The 16,532-nt window shown below is 36.3% G+C and overlaps 1 protein-coding gene across 1 annotated transcript in view; it reads right to left on the reverse strand.

Annotated features, from left to right (window-relative positions):
- Positions 1-218: 218 nt before the first annotated feature.
- LOC139960551 (guanine nucleotide-binding protein subunit alpha-13-like) overlaps positions 219-16,532 on the reverse strand; it is a 33,175-nt gene continuing 16,861 nt past the window's right edge. Inside the window, exon 3 of the mRNA XM_071958998.1 lies at positions 219-10,847. Within this exon, the coding sequence (XP_071815099.1) occupies positions 10,278-10,847 (570 nt within the window). The 3' untranslated portion in view covers positions 219-10,277. The remainder of the gene's footprint in view (positions 10,848-16,532) is intronic.

Here is a 16,532-nt window from a genome sequence, read left to right on the forward strand (position 1 = left end):
AACGATGCTTGATTTTGGATGAGAAAATTCAAATACTCAATTACAGGAAGTACAGCAATTCATATTTTAATTTCATTCATATAGTTAATTTGTAGAAAATATATAACCTATAACTATTTATTCAGCTAGGGAAAATTTTGCTAATGTATTTGTGTAGGGTACAGTACTATGAAATATAGTGCAGAGGTAAATTGTAACAACCTGTTTTTTTTTCCATCCTTAATTTGTCATTTTACATCTGTAGATTCCTGTTTGCTTCAAGTTGAACTTGTTACAAAACTTGCATCCGCTTTACATGTTATCTTCTCACAAGAAGCGTAAATTAGGGATATCTCTTATCGGTCATACATATAAATTTACCTCTGGACTATTTTCTATATCAACTTTCAACCACACGTTTCCGAAATGGTATGGTATATGGCACTCTTAGGACAGTATAAATCCACCAGTCCACCTATGTGCATTATGTGAAGAGTCAAAACGTAGTTAAAAATTGGAGCGACGATAGCTTGTACACTCATACTCGCACATCAGCAAACTTTTAAAAATACTAACAGTAGCAACATAATGCAGATGATCTAACAGATACCACCAGTTTCCAGGAAGTAAATGTTTTATCATCTTTCCTTGCACAAGAGGACATGACAGTGTGGAAATTGATTGTAAATATTGCTAAAGATTTCAAAATGTGTTCATTTATGGAACAGTATTCACAACAAGTACTGTCATGCTATTCCAGTTTGATTTGGGATTCACAGTAAGGAATTAAAATGGAGCAAACAAACTTGTTTAAATCCCATTTTTTGGTAAGTAATAGAACATCTGGAGGATACTGTGAAATAGTAATAAACTGTGAAATATGAGGAATAAGGCAGGGTCCTTCATATCTACCTTTATCATCAGATAGTTCAAAATCCTGCATCCTGATTAAAAGTATTCATCTAAGACTAAAACCTTCCTGTTTTCCAGTACTGTTCCATGGACACCCATCAAATGTGAAGCATGCTGTAATCCCTTCCTTACAACCTCATTTTTGGGAGGGCGACATTTGAGCTCTCCTGTACAAATCAGGTTTATGCTGTTCAAATGTTGAAGCTATCCTTTCCCTTCAGTTCACGGCCAGGGAAGTAATCCTAAACCTGCCAAACTTTTTCTGTTAAAACAGATCTCTGAAATGTAGTTTGGTCTTGTCTCATATCATATGTGGACAAAATTAGATTACATACATGTATGTGTTATTATTCAGTTCGTTAGTACTTGCTACAACACTGCTACTGGGCAGTTTTTGACATCTTTGTTACTTCATTTGTTACTTCTCATTCAATTACAACATTGTGTACGCAATGCAGTTGAGCAGCTGAGATGTCTTATAGACGATGGGCACACTGGTTCTTTAGGGGGAAGGGGTAGTACCTTTCTTCTAAAGATAACAATGGGGGAAGGGTTTTGTGCTGTTTCTTACTTTTAATTGTGTGTTATTACAAGGTTTTGACTGTTTAATAAAGCACCCCCTGCTCTGCAACAGTTTATCAGTGTTTCTATTATTTCCTGATTTCTGCATTCGCTAAGTTACAATAAATACTCTTTCCACTTACAACACTTCTTTTTACACAAGAGGGCTACTTTTCTATACAGGAATTTACTTATTTCTTGCACATTATATTAACAGTTTAATAAAAACCTGAAGTTTCCTCACTAGCTTCTTTTCTACTAAATGAGTTACACAGACATGTATATATTTTTGGGGGAGATGCATGAGAGGGTGGTGGAGGGGGCAGGAGCGAGCAATTTTAACTGCTCCAAAGGTCAATATATTTACATGCATTCACAATAACACACCTTTGGTGTCTGCCAGAATGTTGGCCTTGTTTCTTGACTGAAGAACTGGAATAATTATGTAGCCTGTCAGCTCTTCTTACCCTCATTGAGAATCAGATCTGTTCATTTGATGATGGTACTCACAAACCGTACTTCATTATACAAGAACTCCCATTTGTAGACAGCTTGCGATGTCTTAATTCCCCACCACCTTTATTGATCGTCGAGTGAGGTAATTAAACAGCCGTGGAGGTATTTTCTTACACGATGAGGATGCACTTGAGAGGTTCGTAAGGCATCACAAGACTCTTTGCAGGGCAGTGAGAATATATCGTGTCCAGGGGAGACAGCGATAAGGAAATGACTGAGTGAAGAAGAAGCAAGGTCGAGCAACGTTGGTGTGAAACGTTGGTGGCCTTAGTGATCAGCTTGGGTAGGAGCCATCACCTTAGGGTGTAAGTTTTAACTCATGTTATAAACTAAATAGAGCGAAACATTAGAGAATGGGGTCTGTTAAGAAGTACAGTAAGCTTAGCCAATGAGTTGACAAAGTACAAATCATTAGTCCACAGAAGATAATATTAACAATGAAACCAAGGCATGCATTTTGATGAAGCCTTGCTTTCACAGTAAACTTGAAAGCTGACAAAACTGACCAATTATTTCAGATTTAAAGAGACAAGATGATTGTAAGAGGATATTAATGGTTTTGAGGAATTTACTATCATGATAGCTTAGGTCACCTAATTTGTGGTAGAACAGGTAATGAACAGTATATATTGCATAGAACTTTTAGAAGGGAATTTTTTTTACCATGTGAACAAGTGAAGCAACTTGACCCTCTAGTCCGATCCCAAAAATTGAGGTACAAAACAAAAATAGTAAAGGTGCTCTTTTTTCTTCTTTGTTACAAAAATCAAACAAATCAGTTCAGGTCTATTGGCAAAAGTACTGCTGTCACATTTGTGAAAATCTAAGAGGGGTTTCACTTGTTTCAATTTCCTCCCACTCCCTACCCCTGCTAAGAAGCAAACCAAGGGTTAAACTCGTCTGTCACCACAATTATACTTAATGCAATATTCAAATTTAAACTCTTTCAAACCGAGAAAGTATTCTTAGACCAAATGCATGTTGTTTTGAGTACATATTTATTTCTTCATTTTAATACAAGAAATGTTCAAGAATTTTTTTTTTATGTCCATGTTCATGCAAATAGAACTTCACAGTACACCACAAAATCCTTCAAAATTTCTTCTTTTCTTTTCTCGATACAAAGATGACTTATCAGAACCCATAGTAAAGAGACAAAGAGTTATAAAAAAAAAAAACAGTTTTCATAAGGAAATGATTGATAAGGAAACTTATTTAACTTTGGATATGAAAGAGACAAAAAAAGAGATTTTTTGATGGTGCCGACATTCTTCCCTTTGAATTCTGCTCCAACAGACACATGTTGCATAGTCATCTTGTTGGGTGTTGAGTCATCGTGCATATTCAACGGATCATGAAATTACTCATATTCATCACAAATTTAATCAGGTTCATTATGCGGATTTATTTACATGTAATATAACAAGGAAACACTGCTAAAGACAATGCAACCAACATCATTAAACCAAGAAATGACAAAAAATGCCATCAAAAATGAAATCCATGTTTCCAGGATGACAGATAGTTTGCATACTAAGAACTCAAACAAACCAGAGCTCTGGTGAATTATATACTTCTTACTTAAAAACACTTTTTTTTTATGAAATTAACAGTCTTTCCAAATACACAGCCCCTGTGCATTACAGTTTAAAAAAAATCAGAACTGTTTGGGATGTCCAATGTTTAAGAAGACAAAATTCTAACTATGAAAGGTAGGAATACTGAATAATAATTGAAAATGGTTGGGAAGGGTGATAAAAACATGAAGAGAGGGAAAATATATAAGGCAATGATAAATTGTTGTTTGGGAATGGAAACAATAAACTGAAACAAGCATAAGATTAATCAGATGGAAGAATATATGAGGGAGATTAAAACTTTGTTTATAAAACAACAACTTTCATGAGACAAAATTAACAGATTAATATACTAAGCTGGTTGTATTTCAGTCATTACATAACGTGCAACTCCTCAACCGCAGCCCATGCATCTCCTATGAAATGTATTCAGGTATCAACCAAGTCCTGACACGTCTTTAAAAGACGTAGTTTTGCGTAGAAGTGAATGTATCATGCCATCCTTCTCAATTTGTTTTCACACCTACCAGAGATGATAAGCACCATATGGTAACAGAAGGTTCCTTGGCTATCAATATCAACCGTTTCAGAAGGTGAAAAAAAAAACTAGCCCCACCCTCCCCCCACCTCATTCATTTACAAACTTCCTAGAGACAAAGATATCCAATTGTAAAGAGTTCAGAAGTGATTTTTGTACTAATCAAAGGTTTTTTGCTGACAGTACAGTTAAACAACTTCCTTAATTGCTGGTTAAAATGTGAAGCTGTTTTGCTAAATCAATTAAACTGCCATAGAAAGGAACACTATCAGCTAGCTATACTTCATAAAGACAACAACTTAAATGTGGAAAGCCATAATGTTTTTCGTTTATGGAAGTAATATACCCCCATAACCAACACTTCTCTGTTAAGCTTTAGAAACTATACAACAGTGATTCCCAAAGTGGGCGGTACTGTCCCCAGGAGGGGCGGTGGAAAGATCCAGGGGATGGTAAGTGAAAAGGGGGTGGTGTGGATAAAGGGAGTGGTAGGGGTGGCATCTGAACCAAGTGGTCATTTTTTTTTCAATCTATAAGACGAAATCTAAGTCACAAACACTTAAGTAACAAGTACGCTTCACAAAGGATAAAACTAACATAGAGTTATTAACGAAACCATGGTTTTATTTATTTGTGAAAAACATGTGTTTACAACTTAAGTGTTAGATTAGCTGTTTTGAATGTACAGTAGACCTAATACCAAGGAAGAGGTGTGTGTTTGTATATGTCTAGGGGATGCTAGGGATGTGGCCTGGGAGTCAAGGGGGTGGTAACTCGAAAAGTTTGGGAACCACTGCCCTACAACATACATCTTTTACTTGTCCTCAAGATCATTTTAAGATTTAAGAGAAAAAAGAAGAACTGTATGTAATGTTGCATTCATATCAATGTGGTAAATGTAACATAAATGAAAAGTAAATGTCAAATAAAAAAATTATGTAATCTGAATTTCTACATATATCTATATGTTAATTAGCTTGTTCCTAAAAACCAAAGAGCATTTCCTTGATACTGTAATCTGTAAAATGAAATGTACAAATTGGAAAAAATTTGGAATTGGTCATCAGAACAAGGGCCAAAATATCCAAAGCAAGAGATCCTTTTAAGGTGGTAACCGTCTTGCTTACATGAGTATGTTCGGTAATGATTAAGGATCTGAACGCAAGGTGGAAAAGACTTCATAAACCGATTGCTACAGAACAAGGACAATCATATGCATGCTGTACAGCTGTAGCAGTGATAAGCAATGACTTTTGCAAAGATGAACCATAACAGTCAGTTTTTGTTGCACCAAGCTTTACATTCACTTTACAATGATTGTGCTTTCAGATATTTTGCACAAATGCCCCAAAAATGTTCACAGAACATTATACCATAATGTTCAAATGGCTAAATTGCATATTGTAAATAATAACCTAATATACAAACTGTATTTCTGTATTTTCCGCCCTGCATGCTTATTTTGGGACTTTACGATTTGCGCTTCTTGCTAACACTATATTTTATAATTGCACTCTCCATTTTAACGTCAGTGTAATTTGTATTGTATTGTGCTTCACTATCCATACTTTATTATATTTTTTTAAATGCTCTTGCATGCTTTACTTAAAACAGAATTTTATAATTTCACCCTTTCTAATTTCAACAAGTTAAACATTTTCAAACAAGAAGCAAACTAGAGCATATTCATGAGTCCAAGTTAAAGTTTAACTGACAAAGATAGTACTAGATAAATGTTAGCATCTATTTCAGTTTTGATGTATCTGCGATTCTTCTTTTACATGTCTCAAAAATGATTTGTTTCTGATAATTTTATAACCTAGCATAGAAGATCCAAGATGAAGCCCATAGACAGTAGGACAGGTCACATATTATCTATAAAGGTAGCTTATATTCCTTATTAATTTCTGCTTACTACAATAAACAGAAGCAAAACAGGAAACAGAAATATGGCCAAGTTTTGAAACATACAAAGAGTACTTGAAAAGTAAACATTTCCAAATACTTCCTTATGTTTTATGCCTGCTGATATCCTATGGCTCTTGTGCATCCAAATATCCCTTGATACTTCAACATGTAATGAGATGTTCCCTGGGTACTTTCCATTTGTAATAGATCATCAACAGTGTTTTCTAATTGGCAACAAAGTTGTTAAGGTAATGGTAACAGAGATTCTTACCACTTGTTGAGTCTAGTGCCTTACTTTTTACGTTAAAATCTCTCAAGCTCATGTAAAGTCTATCAATTGCAAGAAATGTTGATATGTAAACAAACAGAAAAAGGTCAACAGCTAATTGACCATTTGGAAGTAAAGACATTTTTTAATATAGTGTTTTTAATAATTAACTTTACTTTGAAGAATATTAAAAACTGTAAGAAATAATTTAGAAACCCTTTTAACTTCTATCTAGAAACCCTTTAACTTCTATGATCATCATAAATTCTTGTCACCGATGAGATTTTCCAGTATATGCAATTTATCTCGCTTTTCAAGGGAAAGAAAGTTATTTATTCGGTATTACTGCACAAACATCTCATGGCTGACTGTAATACACATATATACCCCTACACTGTAAGTCTGAGGTTACCAGTATAAATCTTTTTTTATGGTCTCGAAAGGGAAAACATAAATCTCTAAGTAATCGATAACTTCAAAGGATGCAGTCGCTCGCTTACTAACATATATCAGACAATAATTTCCCAAAATATTTTCGTAAGGAATATATACAGATCGATTTGAAAATGTTACAAAAGAAATGTGCCAATTAAAAATGTGTACATTGTGATTAAACGATACAATTTAGTTAATAAGAAAATATTTGAAGTTCCACTTTGGAAGAAACTTCAGAGTATTGGTTTTTAGTGTCATCATAAGAATGAAACTTGGTGTAAAACAAAGATTGGTGCAGTCGTTCCTTACAATATATCAGAGCGCTGAAGTTGTTATTAAAGCAACATTAAACTATAGACTGAAGATTATAGTCATCACTGCTATCATCATCACCAACCAACCAAGGATGTGTAATATTACTACAATTAACAGCCAAGTATAAAATGCATCATCAGTTTCATCACTACTGTACCGTGAACCAACTGTCAGGAACCATGATGTAATTCGTAACCATGCTTAGTACAATGTGGTCTAACCTTAATATTAAACATCACCAACTACAGTGGTGTTCCATCCAGGTCGATCCAGTGTATCAGTGTCACTGTCCTGCTACATTGTACAATAATCAGTGTTAATACAAGTCAATTATTCCATTACTAATGTATACTGTAGCTGCTACCATAAGCCTGGAATATTTGCATCGATGCCTAATTCTTCTAATTCTATTGAGAGCTACTTTTACAGTACCTATCTATCCTTTATTTTGTATGGATGGTTTTTATCACCCACCCATTGCTAAGTTGCTCCTATGTGGAGCTATCTTTTATCAATGTGTTGAGCTGTCATCACCAACCAGCCTGTCAACCATCAGCCTATACTGTAAGTGCATCACTGTCAAACACCAGCCAATAGCTGTGTCATCAACCAATCACCAATGAATGCATACTGTATTACTATCCAACTATCCTTATGTATTAGATAAAATCATCATCATCATCATTGGTGGTTATATCATTAACAAGGCACCCTTCGCTATCACCAATAACATTCTTTATCACTGTTTACCATTGGGGCTCTCCATAATTTAAACGGAGGGCCACACTGTTAATAAGGACCTTAAATATGCGAACTGTTCTGCTAACAGATCTCTGGATCAAAGCAACACCATGGTGTGAAAGCGCTTGAAAGCATGCAAACAGGCGAACTTGAACTTGCAGACAGACAGATTGTTGGACTAATTCCAATTTCCAATTTTGAAAGAATACGGTTTAGAAAACACAAGTTGAGGTGCCTAAAACAGTTAGTCTGGAAACTTGAAACTTTAGACGTATCTTTCAATAATTCTGAACGAATCTGCATACTGCTAGTGATCGACTCACGTCTGTTGTTACCGCATTTAAAGTGAAACGAACTAACAGAAACCTGCCAACTTTTGTCAAGTTTCATGGAACAGCTCTTATCCAGCCACTATCATCATCATCAACATACATACAACTTCTGTATTATGGTAACTACCACCAAAAATGTGTTTCCATCATTCATACGTCATCACTAATAATGTACAACAGTTTAACTATGAAAATGTCCATAAAAGATCAGAGCATTCACTGCAAACACTTTAGAGTAGGTTGTATGATATAGGATGGAAAAGATGCATCCCTCTCCCCCAACCTACCCCCTAGTCCCCCATGCCCCTCCACCTTCACCTTTTCTTGCAGTGTTACAACGAATAATGAAATGAGCCATAAGTGCCTTGCACTTTCCTCTTTTTTATTCAGTAAGTACTTTTTCTTGTATCATACCTACAGTAGAATGGTACCAATATGGTCTTTACTACTGTGCATAGTAACACACAGATCCTTACCCTAGAGAGGGTAAAGACTATCCTTTATATAGTCTAAGCCAAATCAAGTCAACATGCATCCCTCTCCCCCAACCTACCCCCTAGTACCCCATGCCCCTCCACCTTTCCTTGCAGTGTTACAACAACTAGTGAAATGAGTCTAAGTCAAATCAAGTCAACATATTGAAAGCTACAGTGCACTACCTACTGCAATGGCTAATACACACTTCATTTTGCTGTCCCTTAGTACATTAGTACTAGACCATACAGTAAGTAAAACTTGCTCTCTTGCACTGACATTTGTTACTGGTGTACGGGACACCTACAGTTATCTGTTGGATTTCTGAGATGGCTTTTATAAACTTTTTTATAAATTTATCTTTAAATATGTACGCATTTTTTAACCAGCTGGTTACATCATCGATGGGCTGAATTCAAGGTTCATGAAGAAGGAAGTACAAAAGAAAGACAATCCGGGGCAGTCTGCTTGCAATATCCTGTTCGTTTCCCTTAAATGATCGTTCCTTTTTAAGTCCCACATTTCCTTTGCGAAAGGCCGTTGTTCTAATGTAACTACCGTGTCTCAAAACACTGACATCAGATCCTGTGCTAATGCTGTTACTATTTCTACATTTTGACTTTTCAGAGCCTATTGGGAACTGGTCCATGTGATAACATTTTTTTTAAAGTTTTACTTTGCTATTTGATGGTTGGTATTTAACAAAAATCCTTTCTTTTGGTTTGAACTTTGAACTACTGTATCGTCATGATCACTTATGAAATTTGTAAAATTTATTTCAAAACATAGCCTCAGATTGGATCTGAAAAGAGACAAATAGTCTCGTTGTAATATGAAGATCTTCAGAAAAAAAGCGTGACACTTACAAGACAGTTGTCAGCAAAACATGGGTGACCATTTTTAGAATATGGGTAAAGAACGGAAGCTATGTATTGGAAATACTGTACTGTACAGCATCTATGGAACACTAGAAGTCAATGTATCCTCCCACTAAAACAATGACATTCCTTCCAGCATGACAAAGGATCCACTTCCCTCACCCCTTCCCCACCCCAAACCGACCTCACCTGTCTCAGCGACCAGTATCCGGACATTTTGGAATTACTTTTCCCCTCTAAAAATTATGTATATTTTGTCAAAGCTGTTACTGTTAATTATCCATATCATTCATGTAAATCTGTACTCTCAAAGATCAACTTTTACAGGCACGCAATGAAAGTAAGACTGGAAATTAAGTCGGAACTGATTCATACACTTCATGAAATCTGCTGTACTTCAAATCGTCATTTTACAACGTTCTGTTTGCTCTAAGCACTACCAAGAGTACAGACTTTCAACTTCTCAAATTAACAACTTACTTTTCTATTAAACCCAATTCCACTCACTCCATACACACAACTCAGGAACCAACTAACACTTGTAAGCAAGAAAAATATATATATAATAACTGGAATATTAACGATGGCTGACCAGTTTCAGACAGAGTGACCATTAAAAAGAGAAAAGAATGAAAAAAAGATATATGATAGATGACTTTTACATAATCTTTCTCATTGCCAGGAAGCAGAACTATGACATGAGTAGTGAGTACCATTAGAGCAGACTCTGCCAAATTTACAGCAAAGGTATTTAAATTTATCCCGACAGCTCTCCAAACATTTTCCTTTCGCTAGCATCTCTAAGAGGAAGACCTGACGGTTGAAGACAGAGGGCGCTCTCCATCACTGCAGCATGAGTCTTCTGAGGTTTTCCGAGAGGATTGTATCCCTAACGAAGGTGAACACATACTTTATGTTATCCGTATCGACGGCAGTTGTGAAATGGTGAAAGAGGGCTTTACTTCTCTCCCTCCTGCGTGCGTCGAACATGTTCAGAATAAAGTTTTGTACTTGGTTCACGTTGTGTGGATCCAGATTGTATGCGGGGAAGTAGTCCTTAATGCTGATGCGTTTCACCTTTTGTTCTAGCAGGTCACTTTTATTCAAAAATAATATTATCGATACCTCCACAAAGTATCTGTGATTCACAATGGTATCGAAGATGTTGCAGGACTCAAAAAGGCGATTGGTGACTCTGTCCTCCATCAACACCTGATCAAATTCGCTGGAGGATACCAGGAACAGGATCGATGTCACATTCTCAAAGCACTGGAACCACTTTTGCCGCTGTGACCTCTGACCTCCGACATCCACAAATCTGAAGGGCACGTTCTTGACTTCGATGACTTTCTCCGATATCCCTTTGGTCGCCTTCCTGGAGTGAAGTATGTCCTTCTGCGTTGGAGTGAAATCCTACAAAAAAACACATGAGATATCGAGTCAAAAAACTTGGTTAACATTGACTAATTTTACTACAGAAATTACTTGTTTCCTTTCCCTCTATCTCTCTCTCTGTAGAGGTGTGGGTGTGTTTGCTCTGAATGTGTTATTTTTTGTCTACTCTGAGAGAGATGATAAAACCAAAAAGTTTCACCTTATTGCAATTTAGACATTACAGTAAATGTCCACAAGAACAATGGTGTTAAAAATTGTAAATTTTTTGAAGATATTGTATGTTTCAAGACAATATTGATGATAATACCCGACACGATTCCAGTCGAATTAAACCGTAAATTACCGATCTCTGACATCAGTCACTTCAGTTTTAAGGTCGAGTCGAGTCATACAGTAAGCAGTGATTTTTTTTCAATAGAGTCAAGTCATGGACTTGAGTCATGTACACAGGCGCGTTCCCAGGGGGGCATTGAGGGTGTGCCCCCCCTCAGTAAGAAAAGAGGAGAGGAAAAAAAGAGAGAAGAAAAAAGAGGAGGAAGGAGAAGAAGGTAGGGAAAAGAAAAAGAAGAGAGAAAAAGAAGAGAGAAAAAGGAGAAAAGGAGGGAGCAGAAGAAAAATGCCAAGACACCGGGAAGAGAAAGAAAATACAGTGATATAACTACAGCGCTGATCCGTATTATATAGGCAGGGTATCCAGTGACGGATCAAGGATTTTGGAAGGGACGTGCGACTCACCCTACCCTTGTCCCGACAACTCCATCTTTGACGTTTCCATTTTTCCTCTCTCACTAATGTACTATATATGGTCTATCATTACGCATGTGGGTCATGCCTCCTCAAATCAACCAATTTTCTGGAAAGTTTCCAGGTGACCCTCTCAGATTTAGATGAAATTTCATAAGAATGACTGAGTATGGCCCAAATGTACACAAAAAAATAAGATCATACTCCATGTTGTTTTCGAGATATAGCCCGCTGAAATTTGGTCGAAATGGCCATTTTGTGCATGTGAGACTTGCGAAAAGTGACTTTTGTGATATTTTATGACTTTGATAGCTCATAATTCAGACTTTGTACCAGGTAGTAACGGCTGTGACCGATTAGCAATTTTACTAAACGAGTACTCGCAAATTCGATGCGATCGGTTAGCAAGTAATCACAATTAGTGCCGCGAAAAATTAAAAAAATAAAACTATGAAAGTTTCGTTACCAAAAAAATAAAAAAAAAGGCAGGTAGAGAGCTCAAATTTGGTATTCTATCTTACTTCTTGCCAAAATTCATGAATCATACTTCCCTCTACTTGTGCAATTTTGACTGGTTTGTGAGGGATTGAAGGAGGTTTTTCTATATTGGTTGTCCATGGATGAAATTTTGTACAACATTATGGGTATGTTTTGAAGTGAATTTATTCACGAGAAATGTGAATTTTCAAATTCTAAACAAATAATGGGCTTAAATTCACTTCAAAACTGGGCTGCTGGGTACAGTGGGCCGCGACATAGAATCACCTACAAAAGCAATGATCCACAGGAGATGCGATGAGGTCGAACATGATGTGTGACTGACCAGTGACAATCTTCAAAAAGGTTATGGATGGAAATAAAACTATTGGGAATTACTTGGTTCTCAGGCAAAAGTGGACATCTAGTTGGTCATTTTCAAGCCCAAGAAGTGTCATTTCCGGTGGATCTGGGGGGGTATCAAAACCAGAAATTTTCTTGTTTGCTGCGCGCCAACCAATGGTAATTCGCACCCTCCGGGCTATAAAATCCTGGATATGCGCCTGGTACACGCTATACATATGGAGAAAGACTTCACACAAACCTCATTCCAGCCACTTCTACTATTTAAAATTTGGTGACAGTCATAACTTGTGACAAAACTCATAGTCATCGATCATATTAGCTATTGCATGTACTGAGAAGAGGAAATCTCCACACTATAAACGCCTTTATCAATACATTGACTTCCTACTACAGGTATAAATAGAAAAAGACAACGACATCGTTCGGAGTTTGATCGTTCAACTTTGACCAGTGTAAAGGCCAAGTACTTTGAATTGCACCACCAATCCCTTCAACCTACAACAACATTACAAACCACATACTGTACATGGTATGATGTAATGGGCTATTTCTGCCATCTTAATCCCTTTTTCCTGTAGCAGGCAAATCCTTTCAACTTGACAGTATGTCAACATCCTAGTCCCTTCTGAAAGTAAAAGTTAACTTTGTGAGAAGCACCAAAAATTATTTTGCAACTCACTCTTGGGTCATGACACAAATTTTTTGTTTTTTGAAACCCAGGCTGGTATTCAAACCTATTTTGCTTGGTGACTATAATTTTCACCTTCACCATCTTGGCAACCCTCCAACGGCAGATCTTGTTGCCAAGGCAAAGGGGCCTGCTGTACAGAGATGAAGGTTACTAGCTCCCTCCCCCTCCCCCATTTGAGCAACATTCATATGATTATTGAGGGCGTAACTGCAAAATGATGTTTAACTTTGCTACTTGCTTTGTCATGTTCAAGTTGTTTCCATGATTTTACACATATATCTACAATTCCTTTTTTCTCTTCTTTTTTCCCCCCTGAATTTCTTGGCACAAATATCTGCAATTCCTCACCCCCCCCCCCCCCCCCCGAATTTGAATACCAGAGCTTTAAGCAACACTCCATAATGTTGTTGTAAAAATTATGAATATGCAATACTGTTGTGGTGTTCCAGAAACAATAATGACAAATGAACATTGCTTGAAGCTTGAATGTCACTATAATTCATTATATTAGTTTCAAGAGTTGCAAAAACAGACAGTTTTCTTTGAGTAAGTTGTTACAAAATCTGTAACTTTAGGATAATTGCTAACTGATAAGTACAGTAAATTAGTGTAATGGAAAAGGCTGCAAGTACTTAGTAAATAGTGCACAAACATTTAATTTAGAATGTTATTTTCAATGCAACTGTATAAACCCTTAGCAAATGTCTCCAAAAACTGACTCAACTGTAAAACATGGATGATTGATTTACATCATCCAAGGTGTAATTTATAAAAACCTAGAAATCCATTCAAAATGAGTGTCAACATTCATTTCTTACTACTGTAGACATACTGTATTGTTCTGCACTGTGTCTGTATTGTGGAAACAATCCCACTAAGTACATTGGATCAGTTCCACTGTGAACTGCTATACACAGTACTTCAGTGGTACGTTAGTGTGTTACTAGGAACTGTACAGGAACTTGTGCAGTAAGTGTCCACTGGATTTAACTGTAGGGTAGTATCATACTGTACATATATACTGTACAGTTTAGTTCTAGATGGTTCTCTGACCTCCGGGTTAAATATGAATGTGCTGAACAGTTAAGTTTCCAAACCTGGGGAACTGTGGTTTGGTTCCAAGTAGGCTTAGTTTTACACAGGTAGTTATCACGATGGGGGTTGCCCAGTATTTCAGAAATTGATGCTTTAAAGTAATAGTTTATTATTTTAAACACTTTTAACATACAGTACGCTTGCTTGCCGATATTCAACTTGCAGAGATAACGCTGGAATTTTCAACAAGAAACCTAGAGTTACTGGGGTTACCCTAATCCTGGAGATCTTACATAACGTTAAGAAGCCAACTGAAATTCATTGTTCTAATATTCACTTCTTTGACTTTTTAGGGCCTGAAAATTGTTTATAATACTCAGTTATAGTCGTCCACAACTGCTTGTCCGTAGTTATTTGTTTTAATCTGCTATACTGTATTCAATCGGTTGGCGATTTGCTTGAGCTTGTTGAGTTGCTTTAAAGAGGTCATGACACGGTCATATGTCGATCACTGAAATGAAATATTTGGACAATTTGAACGACAAATATATAACTTTTGTTAGATCTTCAGCATCGCAGGCACTCTGCGTGGTCCCGAAAACCATCTCAACTAAGAACTACAGAGATCGCGCTTTCTCGGTCGCTGCACCGAAGCTTTGGAACGACCTACCACACGACATAAAGACTGCCAAATCTCTCGCCATATTTAAGAACATTTTAAAACACATCTTTTTAGTTTCTCAACATGATTTTGTCACTTTTTTATGCTCATGTTTTTATCTAGACTTTTACTTTTGTACAACTCTATTTTGCTTATCCTTTGTTTTGTTTTTCATATGTTTTGGTCTGTTTTATAGTCTTCTTGTGCTTTTAGATTTTTGTGTTCGTATTTTACATACTTTTTAATTTTCGTTTATGTGTTTTCTAGACTTTTTATTCCTTTGATTTCTCTGTCTTTTTATTTATTTATTTTTCTTAATTTATTTTTTTAGGTTTTGTAAAGCGCCTAGAGGCCTTTTGGTATTTGGCGCTATATTAAGAACTTATTTATTATTAATAGTATTATTATTTTCTTTACAGAAGGTAACTAAAGTCTGCATATTCATGATCTTTGACAGTCAAGGAAATATCCTGAATTCAAGGAAACTTGCAGTTGTTCTTTAATCTAGGTTAAGAGGATATAGAGCAAACAAAGTTTTTCCCCCAACTTTCCCTATTAAAGTACAGCAATTAAAGGTTGAAGGATTAAAGGTTAAATTATAGTTACTCTATGACCAGCAACAAACATGAAATGTTATTTACTGTACACCTACAGTTTCTTTGTAATTCGTTAATGCTATGTAACACTTTTGCATACAGTAGGCAAGCCTTACTGTAGTACCAGTTAACTGTGGCAAACACCTTCGGGTGGGTGTACACTGAGATATATATTTCTCTTCAGATGTAACTTTACCTACATGCAGAAATAACTTTTGAACTATACATCACCACATGTCCTCACATTGTACAAATTTTGTTAAAATCTGTCTACTGTACAGTATGTTGTGTCAAAACCCTAAGTCTGATTTGGGGAAGAAAAGTATAAAATGAACATACTCAGCATACTGTACCTGTCAACAATCAACATTTCTCCCACCTACCTTCCTACCAACCATATGACCTGCAGGTCAACACCTACTTCCTCTCTTCACTGAACACAGGCAATGTTTTACTGTGTATACACATAACTTAAAAGGACTTCTTGTTGGGCCTACTGTACAGTACACTGATTATATCTATATACATGTATCTTAAATTATAAGCTCTTCTAGGCAAAAATAACAACAATAATTATAATAATTGAATCACTGGTAAGATTCCAGAACTGTCCTAATCAAATTTCAATTGATTTCATATTAATACACCCTAGTCTGTGTACTGTAGGTCAAGGGCCTTACATATACTGTAGGCGTAATCAAGTTATAAAATTTTGCCTAGCTCAAAATAACACAAATTTCATAGCTATATAGTTGTGCTGTTGCTCCTTCCTCAAAGGAGATTGGCACTTGAGCAGCGATAAACCTCCAGTTTCATATCTTGCCACACTATATTGTACAAGGAACAGTTTACATACAGTTACTGTAGTACATACTGCATCAACTTTCACCATGAGTTCACTCTCTGATTAACTTCCAGGTCATGATCTCTGAAAGTTGCAAAACAGGAACTTTTCCTAAAGTTAATCCAAAACTCACTGGCTTGGGTATTTACAAGCGACAATACTTACCTGTCTCGACACTACTACTGTACCTTCCCAAGTACCTAGCCTACAGTAATAACTGGTAATATGTTGTTAGCACTGTGCCCCCCTTGACCCTCTTTCCATTCATCAACCATCACCTGCTCCTTCT

This window comes from Apostichopus japonicus, chromosome 19, assembly GCF_037975245.1.
Source record: "Apostichopus japonicus isolate 1M-3 chromosome 19, ASM3797524v1, whole genome shotgun sequence".
In the NCBI taxonomy this organism is placed as follows: domain Eukaryota; kingdom Metazoa; phylum Echinodermata; class Holothuroidea; order Aspidochirotida; family Stichopodidae; genus Apostichopus; species Apostichopus japonicus.